The 22,336-nt window shown below is 39.2% G+C and overlaps 1 protein-coding gene and 1 non-coding gene across 2 annotated transcripts in view; one reads left to right on the top strand and one right to left on the bottom strand.

The window, feature by feature from the left end:
* The first annotated feature begins 45 nt into the window (after positions 1-45).
* On the top strand, positions 46-176 carry LOC115948924. The gene has a single exon (XR_004082674.1). It is a non-coding gene; the product is annotated as a small nucleolar RNA SNORA24 (small nucleolar RNA).
* Positions 177-2,992: 2,816 nt separating this feature from the next.
* PRSS12 (serine protease 12) overlaps positions 2,993-22,336 on the bottom strand; it is a 32,859-nt gene continuing 13,515 nt past the window's right edge. The window contains exons 5-13 of the mRNA XM_014310997.2: positions 21,580-21,758; positions 21,239-21,380; positions 20,102-20,307; positions 16,994-17,135; positions 13,175-13,380; positions 12,382-12,460; positions 10,325-10,447; positions 7,206-7,486; positions 2,993-5,574 (exon numbers count right to left, since the gene is read on the bottom strand). Coding sequence (XP_014166472.1) covers positions 5,267-5,574; positions 7,206-7,486; positions 10,325-10,447; positions 12,382-12,460; positions 13,175-13,380; positions 16,994-17,135; positions 20,102-20,307; positions 21,239-21,380; positions 21,580-21,758 — 1,666 coding nt within the window. The 3' untranslated portion in view covers positions 2,993-5,266. The remainder of the gene's footprint in view (positions 5,575-7,205; positions 7,487-10,324; positions 10,448-12,381; positions 12,461-13,174; positions 13,381-16,993; positions 17,136-20,101; positions 20,308-21,238; positions 21,381-21,579; positions 21,759-22,336) is intronic.

The following is a 22,336-nucleotide window of genomic DNA, read 5'->3' as shown; positions in this document are numbered from 1 at the left end:
GGCCGCCGCCACGTGGCGGCGAGGGGGGTGGTGAGGGAAGCAGAGATCCATGAATCCATGGGAGCTGCCATCTGTGGCTGACTCCCTTCCTAGACATGGAAGAGCAGGGCCTTGCTAATTGGCATAGCTTTTACCCTCTTGTGGGTAGGAGTCGTTGACTGTGGCAAGTAACACACCGATTCTGCCGTGGGGTTAGCCATCTCTCCCTTTTTTGGGTGTTTTCTTGTTGATTGGTTTTTCAGGTTTCTCCCCTTTTTTTCTCTTCAGAAAATTATTGCAGCCCAGTTCTTAAACTTTTTTACTATTTTTAATTCCGCAGGAGCACAGAAGCTGAAAGCATGGAGACGTAGTTGTTAAAGATCCTCTTCCCAAAAAGCATATGTCTGCCGGTATCTAATAAGCTCTTCAGAGGTGAGATTTGGGGCAGGAATAATACCGATTTGATAATGTATGTTTAACGACTACTCTCTTGTGACTTGTACTTAGAAATCTAGGTATCATGATGTTTTGTTTTAAGGCATGCTTCATTTTTATGTGTTTTCGGAACAGAAAAGTGCAATCAAGTGCATTAGTGTGGCCGGGAGGAATTTGGTTTGGATGTAGAGACATTAGAAAACATAATCTGCTATTCCCAGCATAAAAAACACACTGCCAGTACTTTGCCTGCCAAACTAGAAACATCTGAATGCACAGATTTCTCAGGGATATCCTGGGCAAGAGGAGTGTCTTTTTTTGTAAGCGTGTGAGTACTAAGAGAAATCTGCAGCTGTAGGATCAAGGGAGATTGGAAGTTAATACCAGCAGCTTTGTCTCAGAGCAGCTTTACAACTTCTGGGAGAGCGTCCTACTGTTTGGTGATGATTGCTGTTTGTTTGTGTTTCCAGTAGCAATATTAAACTGCCTCAAACTTGTTTTTACAGGGGAAAAACCCTCTTGAAAGAAGACAGGGCTAAATTCCACATGCGAATTCTAGGAGTAGCTGTGTCTAAACCTGTTCATTTTCGATTAGGGTAGGGTGGATGTTTAATCATCTGGAATTGGTGACTTTTGGGAGCAGTAATATTTCTGGCTGTCAAGCAGAGCTAGTAAAAGCTAATTTTAGGCTAGGTCTTTATCTCAGTTTTTAAACAAAGTTAAAATTTGGAGCTTTAATGAGAGTTTCTGCAGTCCATCTGTTCTTGATGAAGAGGGGCTGGAACCCAGCTTACTGTGCCTAAAATTAGCCTTGACTGCTTCAATACAGACAAATACAGTTAGGATCTCATTGTGTACTGCTCCTCTCTTTGGGCTGTCACTGAGCCTTAAGCTATTACAGTACTGGTTTTGGTAGTTGAGTGGCTGTACTGCACCTTCAGGGATGGCTCCTCTGCTCTCAGCGTGTTAGAAGGGTGTTTCAACGAGTGTTCCTGTGCTGCAGAAGCTGCGGGTAAGTTTTTGAAGTCTGGAAAATGGAAGTGGAAAGTCCACCTGTAATTTTGGTGTCTGTGTGAATGTAAAGTCTTTGAATGTATGAATAAGTCAATAAAGAGACGTGACTGGCTGCAAGTGTGGTTCCTTTCTTGGAAAACTGCTGGTAACTAAGACTTGACCTGCGTGTGTTTGTCAGGATTACTTACACATGCCAAATCTGCCGGTTCTGGGGACACACCTTTTGGGCAGAATCTCTGGTTTCAGGTGGCTGATGCATTGTCTGGAAACTGCTCCAGAAGTGGTATGGCTTGAATCAGGGCTAAGTGCTGCAGGGCAGAAACAACAACTTTAAATAGAGTTGATTTTTGCAGTTGCTGAGGGATCCATACTTGAGAAAATTGATAGAGATCCAGTAGATGGTGAATCATGGCATACTCAGATAAGATACTTTATTGTACAGTGAATACCAGCTGTGCTGGCACAATCTCTTACGGAATGTCTTTTAAATAATAATGTATTTTTTGCAAATAGTTAAAACTGAAAAGTCAAAGGGAAAGGAAGGGTTTGAAAGGACTGGGAAACAAAATCTGTGAAGCCAGAGCTGAGATGATCAGCATGCGGTGTAATTGCTGCTGAGTGTTTGGCAGCTGAGGTCAGGATTCCTGCTTGAAGTGAAGGGAGCAGAACTGTGGGCTCTAATTCCAGCGCACTACATCTGAGGAAATGACTTCTGGTGGTTATGTTTGGTGGGCAGATCAGGGAGCTGTCATAGGAAACTCCATTTTTTTTTTAACATACACTTCTTCTGCCCAAGTGGAAGTACAGTTAAATGTGTTTCCTTGTGTGGCGCTGTACCAAGTGATAGCACACCTGTTTAACTGGTGGTGCATGGTTACTCTCTGCTTTTAACAGCCTTATCATATGGCTTACTGCTCTGCATTCCAAGGTAGTGCCTGCCAAGCCTGGTGGCCAACAATCAGGAGTGTTTACTCAGAATTCCCTTTTCTCCAAAACCATTGGACTTCTGTAGTAACCTCAGCACTTGTAGAAATTACATCTGCTCTGCAAGGCCACTTGCTTATCTTTAATAGGCAAATGCCAGGCAGACTGGCCCTTTTATTTTGGGAAGTTGCCTAGGGTTGAAATAAGATACAGTTAAGGAGGCTTTGTCTGTCAGTTGCGGTAATGTTTATTGTGTTCTCTGGCAAATAAAAACTTGGGAAGTTAAGGAGGGCTGTATCTAAGTCTTCGTGGTGCTGGGGAGCCTGGAGAGATGACATACCTTGAGGGTTGTCATCTCATCTGGTTACCAGTGCCAAGTGTTTTCATGGTTTGTGCCCCCATTAACAGTTACTAAACAGCTTTTAAAGTGTAGGATGAACTTAGGACAATGTAACTGGTCTGAGTTAAAGCACTGGGAATGAGACAAACTCCTTTTGGAGAAAACAGTCCTAGGTTTATATGCTTTGAGGAAGATGATTTCAAGAGTCCCCTTAATCAGGTACAGCCCACATGAGTTTCACTCAGCTGATGTTCTGCAGCAGCTGCCTGTACATCTGTGGTATTAATTAACATACAGGAATTGTAGTCAGTGTGGCAGTTTTTATTTTATACATGTACACCATCAGGCTCACTGAACAAAAATGAGAATGGCATAAGAGGGAGGCAATTTCATTTTATGTTAGAAACTGAGAAGGCATGCTCAGCATGGAAACAGTGCAACATTTTAAAATCTAACAAAGCGTTCTATTAAAAGAGCAAAAATAACAAAGTATTGTACTAAATCTAAATGTTTATTACACTTAGTGTGCAGGTTTAGTTCCCCTCGCCACAAAGTATCCTGTTTCTGTGGTGCAGCTATTAAAGGGTTATTTCCCCTGTATATAACGCATGTATTGCACTATGTAGCCTACTTCACCACAAGTCTCAATGGGTCTTGTACAGCAAAACTTGGATGTTACATGCAGATACTTTGTAATTCCCGTGTAATTAAGGGCTATATAGAAGTAAAAATGTAATGGTTTTGAAGTTGACTAGCACAGTGTTTTGCATTGGTCTAACAGTAGGTGGTCACAGTACAGTGATTTATGATGTTTTAAAATATTTTACACTATTTCAAATAGTGTGGAATTACAGAGAACTAAAATGTATTAAAGCACCTCATGTACTAGTTTAGCACCAGTTACAATAATTAGTCCTGACCCTTGAAAACTTAAATTTGAGGTTGGAGATATTAAGGGCTAATGTTCAATCATATGGGCTTTGGCAATGTCATTGCCACTTCATATGCAAGTGAGTCTTGGATATTTTTTATAACACCAGAGAGACACACAACAATACAAAAATGAATAATTGCCCACTTAAAACATGAATGCAAGCACCCCACTTTTTCACAAAACACCACACAACACAGTCATAGCCAGTTTGGGGAATAGGAAGCTGGGAAACAGTCACTGGTGGTCGCAGTTTGCACAATCACTATGTGGTGAGACTCATCTGCCACACTTGTCACACTGGAGTGTTTCATGGGCCACAGCTTTCAGTTGTGTTTTTATGAGCATGGTTGTTACCGTGATGTGTAGAGCACACTTGGACTCAGCACAGTCTTTGATCTGCGGATTGTAGTGTCGTGGCTCCCTCCCCAGTGAGTCAATTCACAGGTGATTTCCAGCCTGATGCCTTTCAGTGTTACAATAAGGTGGTGATTACCTGCTGTGTTCTAGGTTCGGTGTGGTGGCCCTTTCTCAATGGACAGCAAGTTGGTTATCGGTGCATTTTTTTAATAAGTTGTTAGGGATTTCATGGCATGGGGAACAGTATTTGGAAACGTAACTAAACAAAATCAAGATGTGTCAGTGCTTTAGAAGTCACTGAAAACTAAGCTTTCCTGTGAGATCAGTGTGAACCAGTGTTGCAACTAAGCAGGAGAGAGTCATCTGAATCTTACTTTATAGAAAACATAGTTTAAGACTTTATAGACCTTTTCAGACAAGTTTTGGCTCGACAACTCCATTGTATGTATAACTTTGTCTGGTAGGATTGACTGAGGTTCTTGGTGCTGCTTGAGCAAAGCCCAGCAGTGAAAGGATAGGGATGTCTGTTAGTCTGACACTGTACTGACAGCCAGTGGTAAATAGAAAAAGTGAATCTTCTTCAAAATGCTGTATATACTCAAAATTGCGAATTTCAGAAACAGGACAAATGCTACCTAAGTGAAGTAAATAAGTTGTTGCTCTTGCAGCTGTGCAGGATGCTGTGGGGAAACTGTCACTGTACTCCCTGTTTTACTTGGGAATGTACTTTAGGCACACTAACCTGTGAAGACATTTAGGCAATTGACTGGGAATGTGATTATTGACCATTATTTTCCTTCCTGCATTTAATACATACTCAGAGTTACTTACCAAGAATCAGGCCATGAATGGTCTCAGAAGCTACTGAAACATGAGTCAGATTTAGGGGACTGAGTGTAAAATCATAGGAATAATAGACTAAATAAACTAGACTGAAGATTGAGATCTGTAATTAATTGTAGAGAAGCTTGGAGCATAAATAGCTTGGAGCAACAGTCTTGTGGGCAAAGTCTCCAGCTGTCCTGCTCCAGTATTAACTCTAGCTGGCTATCACTTTTCCCCTTAGATACATGGTAGCTTGTTCATGCAATATTTAAACTTCTGGAACAGGAAGGACAGTAATCCCTAACTGGAAGGCTTGAGTGTATACAGCTTGGATTTAATGAAAACAAAAACACATTAATCAGGAAAATGTCTGTTTCCACCCACTGTGGGCCCCAGCTGTGCACTGCCTGTGCTGTTCAAGTTGTCCTGCCTCAAAGTTTGGTTTTCATTATGGGCATTCATAGTTTGGTCACACTTTTAATCCAAGGTACGAAAGACGAAACTTTTGTGTAGACACCTGGGGAATCTTTGACCCCACAGCCATAGCCCCAGGAGGTCACACCGTACACAACCCAGCTTTCCCCTGGGCGTTCACACATCAGTGGTCCGCCGCTGTCTCCTTGACAGCTGTCCACTCGTTTCTGTTCCTGCACGTTTCCCGCACAGAGCATTCTTCCTGTGAATCTCCTTTTGTAGCGCTCCTCACACACCCTCTTGGGAAGTAAGGGGATGGCAGCCTGTTGCAGCGTTCTTGAATAAGCCCGTCCTAAAAAGGAGATAGGAATTATTGTCTCATTACAATGGTCAGTCTTGGAAACATAAATGTGATTTAATCCAATTTTTGCTCTCAGGTCTTCACACTGCTTTGTCATTACATAAAACTTCTGGAAGCAAGTCTACTAAAAAAAAATAATCTCTGCATTAAATACTAAAATACGGTACATATTGTAAATGTCAAATGTAGATGCTTTTTTTAAAAAGTAGCTTTTCTGCATGTGTTCTCTGGATCTTTCCAAGGCTGGGGTTTGGTTTATTCCGAGCGTTATCTTCTAAAGAAGAACGTAGGCTTTAATACCTCTTTGTGGAAGCAGTTTTTGGGAGTCTTGAGCAGCTGAGAGTAAAGCAGTAGAAATCCTTTATTTCTGTGTCATCAGTTCAAATCTAGTGTAGCTCAGCCTGAACAGATGCTGCATCTTCTGGTGGCTTCCAGGTAGATCTTTCTACTTTTTTTCCATAGCTTCCACCTCTTTCGATTCAAAGCATGGGAAATGAAAGCCACTGTTGGTTTTACCTTTTTTTAAGTAAAATCTTATAACTTGTGCAGCAATTATGATTCAAATAGTAAGTGTGAAATGTCAGCTGAGGTACTGCAATGATGTAAATTCTTACCATAAATTGAAGCCAATTACTGCAGTGGTTAATGTTTCCTGAAATAGATGTCCTAATTTAACAGTATTGCAGGACTTTGAGTGAATTATGTAAAAAGGCTAGACAGAACTAGGCAATGAATTAACAATTGTTTTTAGCAAAAACCCACCCTACACGTCTCTCTCGTTTATTGTAGTACAGTGATCCTGACATCTGTGCACACAGATTAGTGCTTGTAAAGAGGAGGGGCAGATACTTGGCCTTGCCTTGTCTCCTTGGCAGTTCTAGCGAGTCACTGGAACAAAGGCTCAAGTGTGGTTGCTGTCTTGCACTGTACTCAGCACCACAAAAAGATAAAAGTAAAACATGGTTATTAATTTGTGAAACATTTAAAGGACAAAGACCTTTGAAGAGGAAGAATCTTGTACTGACCGAAAAAAAGCAAGTAGAATCCTGGAGTGCAGATTGCATTGAGGGTCTTGTAAATTTTGGCAAGATGTTCTGTTATTTAAATCAAAGCTGGTTGAAAATGTCAGTGGCAACAGGGAACACTAAAATGTTATTTAAAATTCTATCATGTGCATATTTTCCATCCATTTTTCTATTGAAGTATTGTCATTTCAATAACCTTTTTAAAATTAAAATATTCATGGTCCTTACCTTTGAAACCTTACATCTACTAGAGCTGTTAGTTATGTACTGAGGCAGAGGGTGATAAGCTGCTGTGCAGGGTGTGCCTGGCAACAAATAAGCTTTTTATTCCTGCTTGTCATTCTTAATGAGGCCACTTATATGACAGGGTCTGTGATTTAGAGTGGCATGGTTAATCACTGCTTGGATACAAATACAAACTATAATCAGTAAACAAAATACTGTCATTCCTGGTTAAGGATCAGGAGAGAAAATATTTGCCTATGTTAAAAAAAGAGCAAAATACTTTCATTTTGAGCATTTCCTTCTTTAATTATTTGAAGAGTGTTTTCTAAAACAGCCTCAGATAAGCAGATTGGTGCATGGAAATGACTTTACCTGTGTCACCCCATCCAGTGATGAAACAGTTGGGAGCAGTTTTCTGTGGTCGCTCCCTCCTCAGTGGCAAGCAGGCAGGTAGAACGTGGGTGCTGAACCTCGCACACTGTTCCTCGGGCCCCTGCAGCCTCAGCAAGGCAATGTCATAGTCACTGCTGTCAGGCCTGTAGTCCTTGTGCACCACAATCTCCTGGACTCCGATTTCCTCCTCGTACTCCTCCAGCACCAGCGTGTGATAGTCTCCAACCCGCACGACGTAGTTGCGAGTGTTGTTGCCATACCTGAGATGGAGGTGAAAACAAACAGCGCTGGCTCAGGCAAAGTCACTTCCTGAGCATGCTAACCTAGTTCATTGCTTTCTTTATTGTTCACATAACTAATGCTAGCAAAAGATTTTTTAAAGAGCAAAAATGCTTTCTCAAATGTTTACACTGACATTTCAGTGTGTTCTAAAGAGTACAAAAACCTTCTTCCAAGGTTTTCGGTTGTGCCATGTTTTTTTGAATATTTTCACAGGCAATTTTCTTCTGGCCATTTGCCATGACTGGCACTTCAAATGTACAAGGTGTGCACTATAAATTTATTTAGGAAGGGTAACACAAACTGCCAGTAATTGCAACAACAGCCTGAGTACTGACATCATTGGGATACTCCAAATAATTACTGGAATGACAAGTGTTCAGGCCTGCTTCTTGAGTTGATTGAGGAACTTTAGAGGCGTAGGTAACTTAATAAAAGCCTCTTACATCAACTGAAGTTATAGTGAGGATGACAAAGTATTTGTGCATCACAAGCACAAACTATTGTCAAACTGACAGCAGCCTGTTTTGCATCTGATATAATCCCAGTTTCTTTCACATTGTGGACTAAATGGTAAATACATTAGAGATTACTACTGTGGCTGAAATAACGATTTTCTGTGCATGTCTTACTACACACAGACCTTCCCAGGCAAAATGCAAACAAGGGAGTACTGTTGGGTACCTGTATTTAAAATATGGCTAAGCTAACAGAAATATTTTTCCTTTTTTTTTCTCCCTTCCCTTAATAGCCTTCAACAGGAGATTTCTAATGTGCTTGGAAAAAACAGTACCCACAGTGGTCCATCACCTTTCAACCTATGCCTGTTCTTTTTATACCATCCAGCAATATTTTGGTCTCCTTAGCTTGTTAAAGCCTGCTTGAGGAGCAGCAGACAAAGCAGAAAAATTACAGTTTTCTGCACAATATATAGCTGTACCACTGAGTATTTCTCCTAGTTGTGGGTTGCATTCCTGGCTGCCTGGTTGTAAAGCTTTCTTGGTCTAATCCTTCAGGTCTTCTTTTGCTCCTCTGAGCAAAATTTCTCTTCTAGGCTTTAAGGAGAGAGAACCGCAGGCTGTGAACAGACATCCCTTCACCCAAAGATGAACTTCTATATAGGATACATTAAGGGGTTTTCCCTGTGTTTCCTCATGTTTCTAATTATCCAGTTATTTTTTCTAAATGTATGAACCTTCCAATTTCCCTTTAGCTGTCAGAATAACTCAAGACAAGGATGGGTTATAAAACAAAAAATAGCTTCAAACATTTTATCTTAAATACTGTATCTGCCAAAGTATAGAAACCAATAATTCCACTGTAGTACTGGTGAACAATTCTAATAATCATGCATAAAATTATGCTTAATTTTTATTCCTAGTATAGATGAGCCCACATTGGTTACTTAAGCAGTGTTTCAATTTCCAGGATATGAGAAATGGTATACTGGCCTTTCTGTTGTCCATCTGTGGAAAATATGTGAAGAAGGCACTTGATCTATAGATAGCTCTTGGAAACCTATCCCCGAAAATCACTCTGAGATCATTTGGAAGTTCAGCCCAGCCTGTCCAAAGCCAGCTTAGAGCTAAAGGCTTCCCTCATTTACAGTAAACAGTAGTGCATACACAGGGTGTTGGAACTGCATGCTTAAATATAATTGCAGTTTAAACTTAACTTCTGGGACAAAACAATACTTTGGTCCCTGAGGCCACGGGTGACAGTTTCAGGGTAGCCTGGGACAACCCCTCGGGTGGCTGCACCAATCTGGAAGTACCACAGTGTACTTTGCTCCAGCCATGCTGCTGCCCCATCCTGTAGGTGCTTAGCAGAGTATCCAAAATTGGCACTGCTTGGCGCCACATTCAGTTTTCATGCCTGTAATCAAAGGCATTCTCAAGACCCTCAGGCAGCATCCTTGGCAATCACTACAGAGAAAATGAACAGGGAAATAGGAAGCCATAGTCTATGAATTTTGATGAAAGCAGCTAAAGAGCTTCCATAGTTCTGCAGAATCACTTAGGACGTCAGTTGAAATAGCAGGAAGTTTTACTAACTTTGACTATTTCAGCTTGAAATATTTCCAAGGAAAGTCCTTCATGATTTCAGGACACAGGAAAAGATATGCATCTGGTGCACAGCAAGGGTAATGCACACTGTATTTGAGTAATGTATCTGACTCTTCATTTTAGTTACTAGTGTGCGAAATTAAAGGCTCAAAATCAAAATTTAAAACATTTGCAGCTCGCTTGAGCAAACTCTAGCAAATACCCTCAAAATTATAGTGCTCCTCTATGTTTTTTTCCCAGCCCAGTCCAAGGAAATAGTCACTAATCACAAGATTAGCTTCCTTATTTATACTTCAGTAACTTGTCAGTAGTGAAGTCCTGCATTTAGTTACTGCTGTGATACAGTAAAAATGTCTATCCCTGTCAAGATTTGTTGTTACCAAATTTAATCTAAAATGTTTCAGTCCCTATGTTTGGTGTCTGCTCAGCTGTCTTTACTATAATCTAAAAGCCATAAACTGCATTTTTTTTTTCTTGGAACAGAAAGTGAAAATGTCCAAAGTATTATCTCTATTTTTTCATTAAAATACTGAAGTGGTGAATAGAAATCACATGAATGATAACACCCAAATAATTTCAATGCATTAGGGTGTTTTGTTTGTTTGAGGGAAAGGAGGTTGAGTGGTAGAGTTTTTTAAAACCAAAGGCCAACTCTTGGAACAGTTTTCCATGGGCTTGAACTGTAATGGTTTTCCTTATGCCCAGAACAACAAAGCAGTTTAAAACACGGTGCCCTATTGGAGAGAGACCCACCTTTTGAAGCAGTGTGCAGCAGTGAGGACCCAGCAGCTGCTGATGAGAGTAGCACCACACAGGAGTCTCCCGTCACCATGAGAGGATTTCAGCCGCAGTGCCACCTGCCATGGCCAGCCGCCCCTGCAGGAGTGACACACGGTGCTCACTGTACAGCAGTGGGGAACTCCGGTTACCTGCAGTGTGCATCCTGTTGGCTTTGTTTGAGTGACACAGCTTACTTACAAAATGTGCTGTTTATTAAGGGTGGTGAATAATTTATATCCTGCCAACATTCAGAATTCCTTTTAACAATGGTCCACATTACTTTACAGAGAATTTGGGCATCCAGCACTCCTAAGTGCTTCCTCCCACAGTCAGCTCTTTGAATTTTCTCTTCTCAGATTGCATTCATTGAGCCAAAAATACATTCTGTGGGTTGCTCGCCAAATACCGTCCAAGTCAACAAACCAGAAATTTCCTGTCAACTGGAGAGGGGAAAGGGGAATTTCTTGAAAAGCTGAACCCAGCATCCATTTCTGTCTTCATGAGAAAGGAAGGTGGCAAAACAAGAGGTATAAAGCAACCGTAGAAGTCTCAAATATTGAAAAGCACCTTTCTTCACCCTGTGATTATCTGTTTTTATAGTAGATCTGGCCATATTTGCATACCTATGAATACAGGATGATTTCTATTTTGCTGGTTTAATACATCAGGAGTCAGAGAAGGGAAAGGGAGAGAGATGCACCTGTAAGCAACAGCAGCATCTAAGAGTAAGCAACAGGTAGTCTGAGTGTTTTCTGAGTACTGCCCACTTGAATGGGTGTGCTGAAAAACAAGAGCTGCCAGGGGCCATCTAGTCCAGCATCTCAGAGTTACCCGTGCCAAATGTTTTAAAGTAAGGTGGAGGAGTTTACTTCCCATAAAGAACAAAACAATTTAGATACTCCTCCGTTTTAAAAGGTAGGATTTAATATGTTTTTCTAAAATGAGGTGATTCAGACAGCTTTGGATTTGCTGGTACATATGTAAGTATCCAGTTCTTTTCAAACTTCCTCAAGTTCCTTGTCTTAATGACTTGTGACATTGAGTCCTTTTCTGATACATACATATGCTCCCTTTCTTAAATTTGAAGCATTTCTGCATGCACTGTTGGATTTTCATCACCTTTTTGCTTCATCTAACATTTCTGTACTGATTTATGAGACCAGCTTCTTTGCTCTGAATTGTGCAATACGTTGTTTGTCACCATTGCATTTCAGCGAGTGTCCTTAGAACTCATATTCTAAGGCAAGAATTCTCAGTCTCCTTCTGTGCTATGCATTATCTGTTATCTCATTTGTCTCTTTACTAAGGTAAGTCATCCTACTTTACTTTATCTGGCTGTGTTAAAATATTTTTTGGGCTCCCTCTTGTTACTGTTTTTTTTAAGCTCTCCCACTTGGGCAGTGTCTTCTTAGAAATGGATTGATCAGTGCTGTGCATGTACTTGGAAACAGGTTGCACAGTGCTTGCAATGATGCTGTTAGTGTATTTTTAACAATGCCTTTTGTAAGATTGTGTAAATATATATTTTTTTGTGTTTAGTCACAACTGTTGAAAAAGTAAAGTCAGTGCCTCCTGGATTTTTAGTTGTGTCATCATCAAGGCTTATTTTATGAAAGAAAATAAGGTCTTAGGCAGTGAATCATACCCTGGCCTCTTTCTTTGGTGTAGGTGGTATTTAAAACCTTGTACTACATTGATAGCTCTGTTTTTATAGCTCACATCCTGATATGAAGACATCCTCTGATAAAAGTAAAATAGCTATTTTGTAGGTTTAATATTTAACCCATTCACGGACTTTACCCACAAGCATCTACAGATTTTCAACTAATGCTGCAAGTACTTACCAATTAATACCTTTTCATTTCCTGCAAATTTGCTTTGGGTATATTTCTATTCCTACATCATGACAAGTTAAAAGAAAAACAAACAACAAACTTACAATAAAATTGTACATTTGGCAAACCACTTGCGGTAAATACATGTCTTAGAAGCTTTATATTCAAAATTATTTGTCTTTACCAATTATTTACCGTAAAGAATTTTTCCCACCAATTATTCGCTTTTGTCGACGATGGAGTAACCTCAGCCCACAAACAGAAGCAAGAGAATCTAAACCAGAAAGGGAGATGTAGAGAGCGTTAAACTCAACATGAAAAGTGGCTAATATTCAATGAGAGGTAACTTTAAAAAAAATCTAAAGGTTGAAGTTATTCTATTTTTCATGGTAGTTTTTAACAGGCAAATTTTGACTGGGGAAAATAGACTTAGAAATTCTTTATAGCTGAGATCTTTTGACTGGGGAAAATACACTGAATTCTTTAAAGACTTAGAAATGCTTTGTAGCTGAGTTCTTTTGACTGTGATCAGAGTCATTCACACATTTGCTTCTCACATGTAGGATTTTATAGGGCTCTTCCTTATTTCCTCTAAGTGGAAGCAAACCTTGGCCAACCACACAGGTCTCAGTCCTTATCTGAGGATAACCTACACCTTGAAAAGCTGAAGGGAGCTGTTTGGGTTTTTGCATCATGTCCCTCAAGCAGCTTAATGAACATGGCTGCTCTAAATCATGGCAACAAATAGCCTGTATTGACTGAGTAGTCTTGGTGCTTCCTTTGTGCAGCTGCAAAGAATAAGCTCACACAGTGTCAGCAGAGAGAATTCCCACCCCTTTTGTTCTAGAATTGTTTTTGATAAAGCTGTTTCCTCTGAGGTGGGATTGTTAAGTCTGTCTCTTCCTACCAGGAACTCTAAGTCTATCTCTTCCTACCAGGAACTCGCTCACCTGGACCTGTTGGTCTGCCCCTTGTGACAGGGCCTCACCTTTATTGCTGTTGCCGGGGACTTTCTTGCTTAGGTGGTCGCAGATGACTCCTGCATCCTCGCTGTGCCGGCAGTTGTGCATCCCAATGTCCTGCTTAATGCAGTCTGCCAAGGATCTCTCATTTCCTGTACACTTGATGTTATCCACATGGATCGGGCCTTTGCCCTCACCGAAATAGGCCATTGTCCTTGCTCTAGCTGGACCTCTGCAAACAGAGCATTTTTTTTAATTATTAAACATTTTGAGGCAAAATTATTCTACATTTTGCTCAAATTTCCAAGTGAATAGTCAAAGACATTGAGATTTCATTCCAAACCCTGTCACTGTTTCACTTGATAACAAGCACCTTCCACCACCTCTCTTATTCTGCTATATAGAAAAAATAAAACTGTGACAAAATTGCTATCTTTCATTAAGGTTTAAAAACTGCTTTTGTGTATCTGGTTAGAAGGCAGTGTGCAAAGTATTTTACATTGTATCAGCATTACATTTTGCCATAAAATATGTGAAAGCTGCTTTTTCATAATCTCTTTAATCCTCATATAAAGTCAGCATCTGTGAAAGCTAAAAATAATTTGTTCAGGTCTGATTCCCTCAGATAGATGAGCCACTTAAATACAGTATACTTGTGGTGTAGTAGGAGTGATGATGTACAGACCTATCAGTTGATAGCAGTTATTAAAATATTTTATTATCATGTTGTTTTTTACAGGGCACCCCATATTTGAGGTCTAAAAATGTCATTGGCTGGACACCAGTTCAGTGTCTGCACCCCCCTGTTCTTGGGAGGAACCCAGTACTTGGTGCTTTTGTAGCATTTAAGCATCTCATTTGGCAACTCCTGTGATAGAGTATTACTGTTAATTAGTTAAAGTAATCTTCTTAATTTATAAATAGATGTTTTGTTGTGTATGGTTTAAGAGGCAGAAGGAATTATGACTGAGAGACCACCCAATTGGCTATACAGAGAAGTGGGGCAGGAAGCCACAGACACCTCTAAGCATGCCTGATCTACAAGTTTACCTGTTGGTTAAGAGCAATTCACTGACATTTTACTGGGATAAAGATATGTGGAATTCTAGATAATTAAAATACAGGTTTCCATTTTAAAGGATATTTTATAATTGTATATTGTGAAGTACTGCTTCTGTGCATACAGAACTGTAACTGCAGATGTGATGAAATGCTGGAGCCAAGAAAGAATTTGACTATGAAACTGTATTAGGCAAGAAAGTATTTCTCCCCCTTTACAGCTCTTTTTGTACCTCTTTAATACCTGCAGTGTTGGGGAAGATAGGTGAGAATGGCATGAGTAGTTTGCATCCCTTCTTGAGCTGGGTTTGGTCTGTTGGGGAGGAATTCTGATTTGTCAAACCATTTTCAAAGCTTCCTTACAGTAGAAATGTGACTGGCTCAAAGTGAACCAGCTCTCAATTGCCGCATCCATATAACTGAAACATGAAAGTAACACAAAGAGCTTCCTCCCTTTTGAAACTTCTGCACATGGATAGCTTTGCCTGTGTGGATTTTTTTACTATGTACTGAAGGGTAGGTGGGCAGGATTTCCAAGTAGGGAACATTGGTTAGAATGCAGAAATTGTAAAAAGCCAGGAAAGAGAAACTCATGAAACACTGCGTGAGAGACAATACCACAAGGTCAACTGTCCTTACATATTTCCAATTTCCATGGTTAGGAGGTATTTGCCAGATAATCCAAAGCCTTAACTGCCTTTGGAACCAGTATAGGACAATCTCTGCCTAAGGAGTTTACTATGATTTGACTTGTCAGTCCCAAATAGTGTGACTCTTGCTCCAAATGTTTTTCTTTTGTGAGGGATACTGATAACAGATAACCAAAAAAAAAAAAAAAGTCCAGCTCTCTGATACCTGTGGGCCGCTCATGTGTTCATGTTTGCTCTTACAACACAGTGACACAGTACAGGCACTCATTGTAAATTCTTACCTGGTTTTGGTATCTCTGTCAAATTCCAAAGTTTCTGCTTTAGGGCATTGTTTTAAAGTTCCTCAGGATATTGAAAACTACTTTGTTATCAATCACCAACCACAATATTCTTATCCTTCCCCAGATAAGTATTTATTGCATTTTAGTACAGAATTCTCTCTCCAGATCTTATCAGTTACTTAGTAAAAGGTCACTACCTCCTTCTTCCTACCTTTGTATGAAAGCAATCTATCTCTTACTGTGCATCAGTAATCTCTCAGTTCACTGATAATGGGAATGAAAGCTTTTCAAACCCAACCAACCAACAGCACCATAGAAAACCCAAACCAACCCCCACTGAAGAAAATCTCAGGAAACAATTGTAAAAAATCATAGTGTTCTTGAGCAAGGAGTGCAGCTTAATAGAGGAAATTATTTCATATGATTGGGAAATCTCTGAAGGTTCAAATGTTACATCTGTGTTTTTGTTGCATGCTGGAATGTGCCCTTACAACTGGATTTAGTGCACCCCTAACAAACACGTGTCCCTTAACTGCTACTTTCCAAGCCAGCTATTAATACTCTGATGACCCTCAGAGAAGCAACCTTTTTGTCAGTTCAGATCTGTCCATGGAGAGAAGTGGCTTCAGGTCTTTTCCTCTCAGTTCTCCCACAGCAAGGGCCATGCAGAATAACAATGCTGAGCTTTTCAGATACAGTATTATTATTATTATTCATGATATTGTTAATGAGGAAATGTTGTGGATTAGGATAGATGGACACCTATCGTAGAATTAACAAGTTAGGAAACTTGTAAGAGTGATATATTGACTTGTAAGTCAAGTTTTGCCATTTTGAAGCCACAGTGTAGTACTGGTTTTAAATGGGCTTTTACTAAATGAATACCAGGGAGTTTTTACAAGGTATATATTGTGTGTTCAGGCATAATGTGACAGTATTTGGTTGGACAAACTTCACATTGTTAGATACAACAAACAATATGATTTGTATTTCTTCAGCTCAAATTTCTTTATAGATACACTTGGAAATGACATTTCGCTAATTTCCTGTTGTATTTCACTACTATACTGGGTATTTTTAAAGTCTTATTAGTACTGCTATTTATATATCTCCCCTATAGTTATCTTTTTGCTACTCTTGGGTATCCAGAAGGAAAATGCTGATGAGTGGTGTAAGCCTGATTAAGTGATTTCTTTCAAAAGTGACACATATATTGCAGTGGTTTTAATTAGAGGGTGGGTTTGTTCTGTCAGGTCTATTCCTGTATTAAATGAAGCTTATTGAAATTACTGTCATGCAGACTGGAGCCATAATTCCTTGTGTAACAGTTTCATCAGATCTTTGAGCTACATCAAATCTAGCCAGATCAGTAAAGGAAGGAAAAACTCCATTAAATTAGGAATTCAGTAGCTGATGTGCCTGCATCTGAATCTGCAGTCATCGTATCCACGCCTCGTGACAGTGGACACTGACCTGTTTTTGAAACTAATATGACAACTAAAATTTTGTATTTAATTAATAGATTCAATAATTTGTAATGTTTAACTTATAATGAAAAATATTTAATAACTCTCACTAACTTACGTTTTTGTTGTCAGTCAGACTGACACACTTTTGAATACTAACATTCCCATTCCCAGTTATGCTACTTAATGAATACTCTTTTTGAAGACATAGCCTTACTACTTTTCATACAAATAGTAGGAATACATTTTTCTAAAAGAATGCCAAACTGACAAGTTTTAAAAGACATACATTATCTTATTAGACAAGTTTGTGGTATTTGGTTGCAGAAACTTAAGATTTTTAGATACAGAAAACATAACTTGACAAACAGCCTAATGAATTTTCTTACTTGTAGCCAAGCTGTCGGCAGACTACAGCTGCATCCTTATCAGACCATCCATCATCACAAATTGTGCCCCACTGGCCATTGATAAAAATCTCCACACGTCCTTCCTTCTTATTCTCACCATCCATCAGCCTGATGGGAGGACCTGGGAATAAATTACTGCTGTCAGCTCACAGCAACAGAAGCAAGAACTGGTACTTTTAGTTATTTTCATTATATTTAGTACAACTGATATTTATTTCAACAAGCCTAATATCAGTGGTTAAAGTAGTCATATTCATCCTGGCTGGCAAAATGAAGCAGTTTGTACAAATTACAAGACAAATACTAAATTCTACTGCACTTTACTCTTCAGCTGATTCCTTAATTCCAAGCCAATATGTGACATAGTTTAGAAATTGACCACCATTCTATACAAATGGTAGAAAACACCTGAGATACCTTTGATACGACACCCATACAAGCTGGATAGATTTTTCCTTAGAGACACTTTATGGGTGAATGTAACTGTATCTCAGTCCATAAATCCATTCTCAAACTGGTTGCTGCTGCTCCTCCTAACCACTCTCTCAGCAAAATAGTACAGCATTGTGTTGAACTTGAACTATTCCTTATCACTTTGCACATTGTTCTGCAGCATGTTATTCTACATTATTTTTCTAGCACTTTAAATTGATTGTTTAATCAGATACTTTCATAATATGAAATTTCAGTTATGTGTATTAGTCAGACTTAGTTGATCATGGTTTCTGCAGTGCTTGGCCTCTAGTTAAGTTTTCACTCATTAGGTAAAGTACATACTTAATACTTACTTACTCTAAAATGCCTCTGTAGCCTGCAAGCAATGCAAATACCCTTAAAACAGTTATGAATTCCTCTGTGGCCTCTTTGTCATGTTCAAGGGCAGATCTCCTTCTCAATCTTTTTGTATGGCATACTTTGTAATCTTTAATATGCTCATGAGAGTTGTCTTTTAGAATAATGGAAAAGACTCTTCTTCATTCTTCTAACCTGTTCCCAGTCTTTTCTAAATATGTGAAGAATTACTTAATTGCACTCTTAAAGCAGTATTTTGAGATAGCTGCATTTGCTATTTAATTCAGATTAATTTAGGGTATGCGTAACTTCTGTATACCGAACACAAATCTGGTCAATGCTAGTTAAATCTGGCCTAAGTCATTAAATGAATGGGGAAGTATTCAAATATGAATACTTGAAGCAAACATCCAAGCATGTTTGCTTCCAATGTAATTTAAAGTATATTGTGTTGGAATTCATACTGTCTGGACAGTTACATGGATTAACTTCACCAACATTCTGTTTACTTACGCTGTTGTGATCTTACTGAAAAAATGTCATATTGTAGTATATCCTATGTCCTTTTTAGTGCTCCGTAATATCTGTGTTTCCTTAAGTCCTATCATCTACTAATTTCTCTTTTTTTTCCATTGAATTTATCCTTACGGGAAAAAAATGCTTTTTCAAATGCTGGGAAGTAAATGGTAACAACATTTTGTCCACTTTCCGATCAGAAATCTCCTAGGAAATGTCAGATAAAATCTTATTTTCTTATTGAACTGATATGTTCTGGAAGAATACAACTTAGGTGAGAATTATATTTCTATTAACCAAATAGAAGCACGGAATAGTACTAATATTTTATTGTTATTTATTTATTGTTTAAGTAATATTTTATTATCTTCTTGTGGTTTAGAAAACATATATATATATTTATGAGCACAAAATTAATATAGCATTCTGGTAGTGGGGATGTGAGAATGTTACCATATGGATGTATTTAAGTGAACCAGACTCCTTCAGCAGAGATATTTTATAGGAATTTGAGCAAAGTGGCACAGATGGTTTGCATCTGTAAAGACAGCAGTCATGGACTGAATTCCTGTTAGTTTTGGTTTGAGAAAATTCTTTCTAACAAATAGGATTTGATATATGTACTGCAACACAAGACATTCATTGGATGGTGAGAGGGCTATACAGAATAAGCCTGTAAAGAGGGAGAGACTCAAAAGGTACATGTGGAAGTGCTGAATGTTGTTATAACAAGTAGCAACATTCTGCAGTAAAACCATGTTGTAGTTTGTGGGAAAAACCTTCAGTCTGTGATTTCAAGGAAACAGGCATATAATGCCAATTTCAAATTTAACTGAAATAATCTTGGGTAAGCTAAACGGCATTGGTAGCAGTTTTCTAAGGCTACATACTGACAAGCTACACGCTTCATGTAGCAAATTGTAAAAATGAAACTTTTTCAGAATTGCTGTGCAACCCATTGTTCCCCTGTAGTTTCTATTGCAAATATCTCATAGCCAGCATTATTGTTTAATTATCTGCATGTGGATTTAGGAATCTTTGAAATTTATTTGTTTCTATTTTATTATGTTTATATTTTTATCACTGTGTAATTGGTATTTTTCCATCATTTCTCATCAGTCTTTTTCTTCTCTTTATTTTCATACAAGTTGGTAGGCCTTTGACATTGGTACTAACTCTTTTATCTGGGTGTGTAGTATCATGCTGTCCTGGTCAGCGACTGGAGCCCATTCACCCAGACACAATGTAAATGATAGGCAATAGTAACACAGAAATAATTTCATGCTTCTCACCCTACCTTCTTGCTGTCTCTGAACTTCTCATCTTCTCCATATCCCTTGTTTTGGATTGTCTGAATGCAAAGCCACAGGAGGATGTACTATTGATTTGTATTCCTCAGTGCTCAGGTATTTCTCCAGCATTTGACACCAGGCATTACTTGGAGGTTGAGAAGTGCCAAGTAAAATTAGGTACACTATCAGGAAGTGCTGAATAGGTTCAAAATCTAGTGGAGACTGAGACAACAGCATCGCTGGAATGTGCCTTTGTTACCATGCAAATCTGGGTTGAGCTTTAATGTTCTGGATGCTTACATTCTAAACAAAACTTGATTACTTCCTGTGATCTTCAGGAGAAAAGTTAGGTTTTTTCCCTTCCTGTTCTTTCCTTGCACCTCTCTGACAAATATTAGGATTTTGAGAATCCTTAAGTATCCTGTACTTTGGTTAGATCTGTATCCACAGCAATACTCATACTGACTTTAGCAAAGAGCTTCCTTACCAAGTGAGCGCTTGTGGCTGTCGTTTTCTGGGTGGCAGATGAGTCTGACATCCTCCTGATGGTTGCAGTCGTGCTTCCCCCACTCCCTCCGCGAGCACTGCAGGAGGTTTGTCTCCTTCCCAGAGCAGATTACATCATCCAGCCAGATGGGCCCGGAGCTTCCTTCTGAGTAGCTCTCTTTTTCCATACCCGCACTTTTTCCATACCTGCACAACACAGAGCTATGTTTCGGTCCACAGTGATCAGAGGACACGTGATCCTTAAGCATGAGAAAAGAAAGTGGTATTCCTGAGGAAATAAAGATTTCTCAAGTATTCTCACTAAGTAGGTTCAGTTAGCATTAAATTCAACGAAAGCACCATATGCTGCCTCTTCAGTAATGGGTTTTTTTAAGGAATTACTGTTACATTAGTTCAAACTTAAGAATGTAATGCCTTTGATTAAGGCTGCTCTTCAACCAAGCATATGGCTGGCTCAATGACTCTGAGGCTTTAAGCATGTTCTTAGTATTCTGTATACATTTAAATGTCACAGTCTGAGACAAAATCCTTTTTTGAATGTCAGCTATTACAGTTTGAAGGCAAGACAACAGTCACCTGCTGAGAGTGTATCTTTGTAGCCAGAGATCAGTAGGAAAAGTAGGGAAGACTGAATGCATGAAATGAATGGGATTTTTCTAAAATGCTTTTCAATACATAACTGTTCCAGGGCCAGGCTGTGGGAATTTCTGAGGTAGTGCAGAAGTACTTACACCTTGAAAATGTGTGTCATTAATTACTGTACAACAAGCAAAGATTTAGAAGAAGCAAACTTTTATAGGGAAAATAGAAATCAAAATCAGTTCTTCTCTATAGCACATGCATTGATCTCAGCAAAAAAGAGAATTGGAAGGAACTCAGTGAATAAAGGCTGCTAAATCATGCTTGTTGAAGGTTTTTCTACCTAAACTAAGGCCTACATACCTCTGTGAAACTGAGGAAAGCAGGCTTTAATGGATTTTAACTTGGTTGTTTCTTTGAAGCACTCAGCTAATATTAAAAAGCAGACTCTTAAAATAGGGTCCATGTAGGGTTCGTGTAACTGTTTGTCATCATGCTCAAGTCACAGAGTCAGATATCCAATATCAAGTAATCTTACTTAAATCCCAGCTGCCAGCAAACCACCTGCGTGTTGAGCTCCGTCCAGCCGTCATCACAGACCGTGCCCCACTGGCCTGTGTGATAGACCTCCAGGCGGCCCTCGTGGCTGCCCTTCCCGCCTGCGAGCCGCAGTGCACCATCTGTGCCCGGAACAAAGGAAAGCAAAAACAAGGATCACTGTTTCTTAGATCTCATGGTTGTTCTAAAGCAAAATCAGTAACACTGCCTTTACTGCATCCAGTTTGGGTTTGTGCCTCTGCAAACTTTAGAAGTTTTTTCCAGAGCTGTGAACTCTGGCTGTGTCCCGTTTTTCCCTGTGATGATTGATGACTGGAGTACCTGTGAGAGGTGTGCAGGAAACACCAGCATCTTCTTTGTGGCCACAGTTGTGTTCTCGCCAGGCGCTTTTTAGGCACTGTTCTATCGAGAGTTCATTTCCCGTGCACTGTACCTCATCCAGCAGCACGGGGCCAGAGCCTTCTCCAAAGTAAGCCTGGCTCCATGCCTTGGCAACACCCCTGTAGAAATGCAAGGAGCACCCAGTCAGAAGGAAGCAAGCTGAAGATTTTCCTTTCATGTGCCTTTGACTTTTAACTTTCCTAGGAGAGATTACAGATGAACAGCTTGAGTATGAGGATTCTAATTTTAATACTCATTTAATATCTATATATAGTAAAAATAATCTAAGATATATATTTCTAAAGTGACTTTCACCTGTTGTCCTCAAAGCACATTAATCAAATACCCAGATAAATGTGATTGTTGCCTGTTTAGTCCTGTAAAAACCACAGCAAAGAGATCTTGACTTGACAAGTGTCGTATCACCCATCAGTGATAGAAATAAGAACAGGAAGCAGACCAATGACTACCCTTGTATGGGGTATATTCTCTGTCAGCAGAACAGGTTTTGAGCACAAAAAACTATGTTGATTGAAAACACTCCATTGTTTTAGAATTACAGAAATTATACAGTGTTTAACCCTTTATCATCTATCAGGATTTTTCCAATTCTATTTAAAATATCATGTCTTTCGTATATAAGTGTTTGCCATGGTTTGGTTTCTTTCCACTCAATATTTTCTCTGTTCCTATATTC

The sequence above is a fragment of the Geospiza fortis genome, unplaced genomic scaffold, assembly GCF_000277835.1.
Source record: "Geospiza fortis unplaced genomic scaffold, GeoFor_1.0 scaffold1425, whole genome shotgun sequence".
Classification (NCBI taxonomy): Eukaryota; Metazoa; Chordata; class Aves; order Passeriformes; family Thraupidae; genus Geospiza; species Geospiza fortis.
Note: the sequence above shows the minus strand (reverse complement) of the source record. Positions and strands in the feature narration are given on the sequence as shown.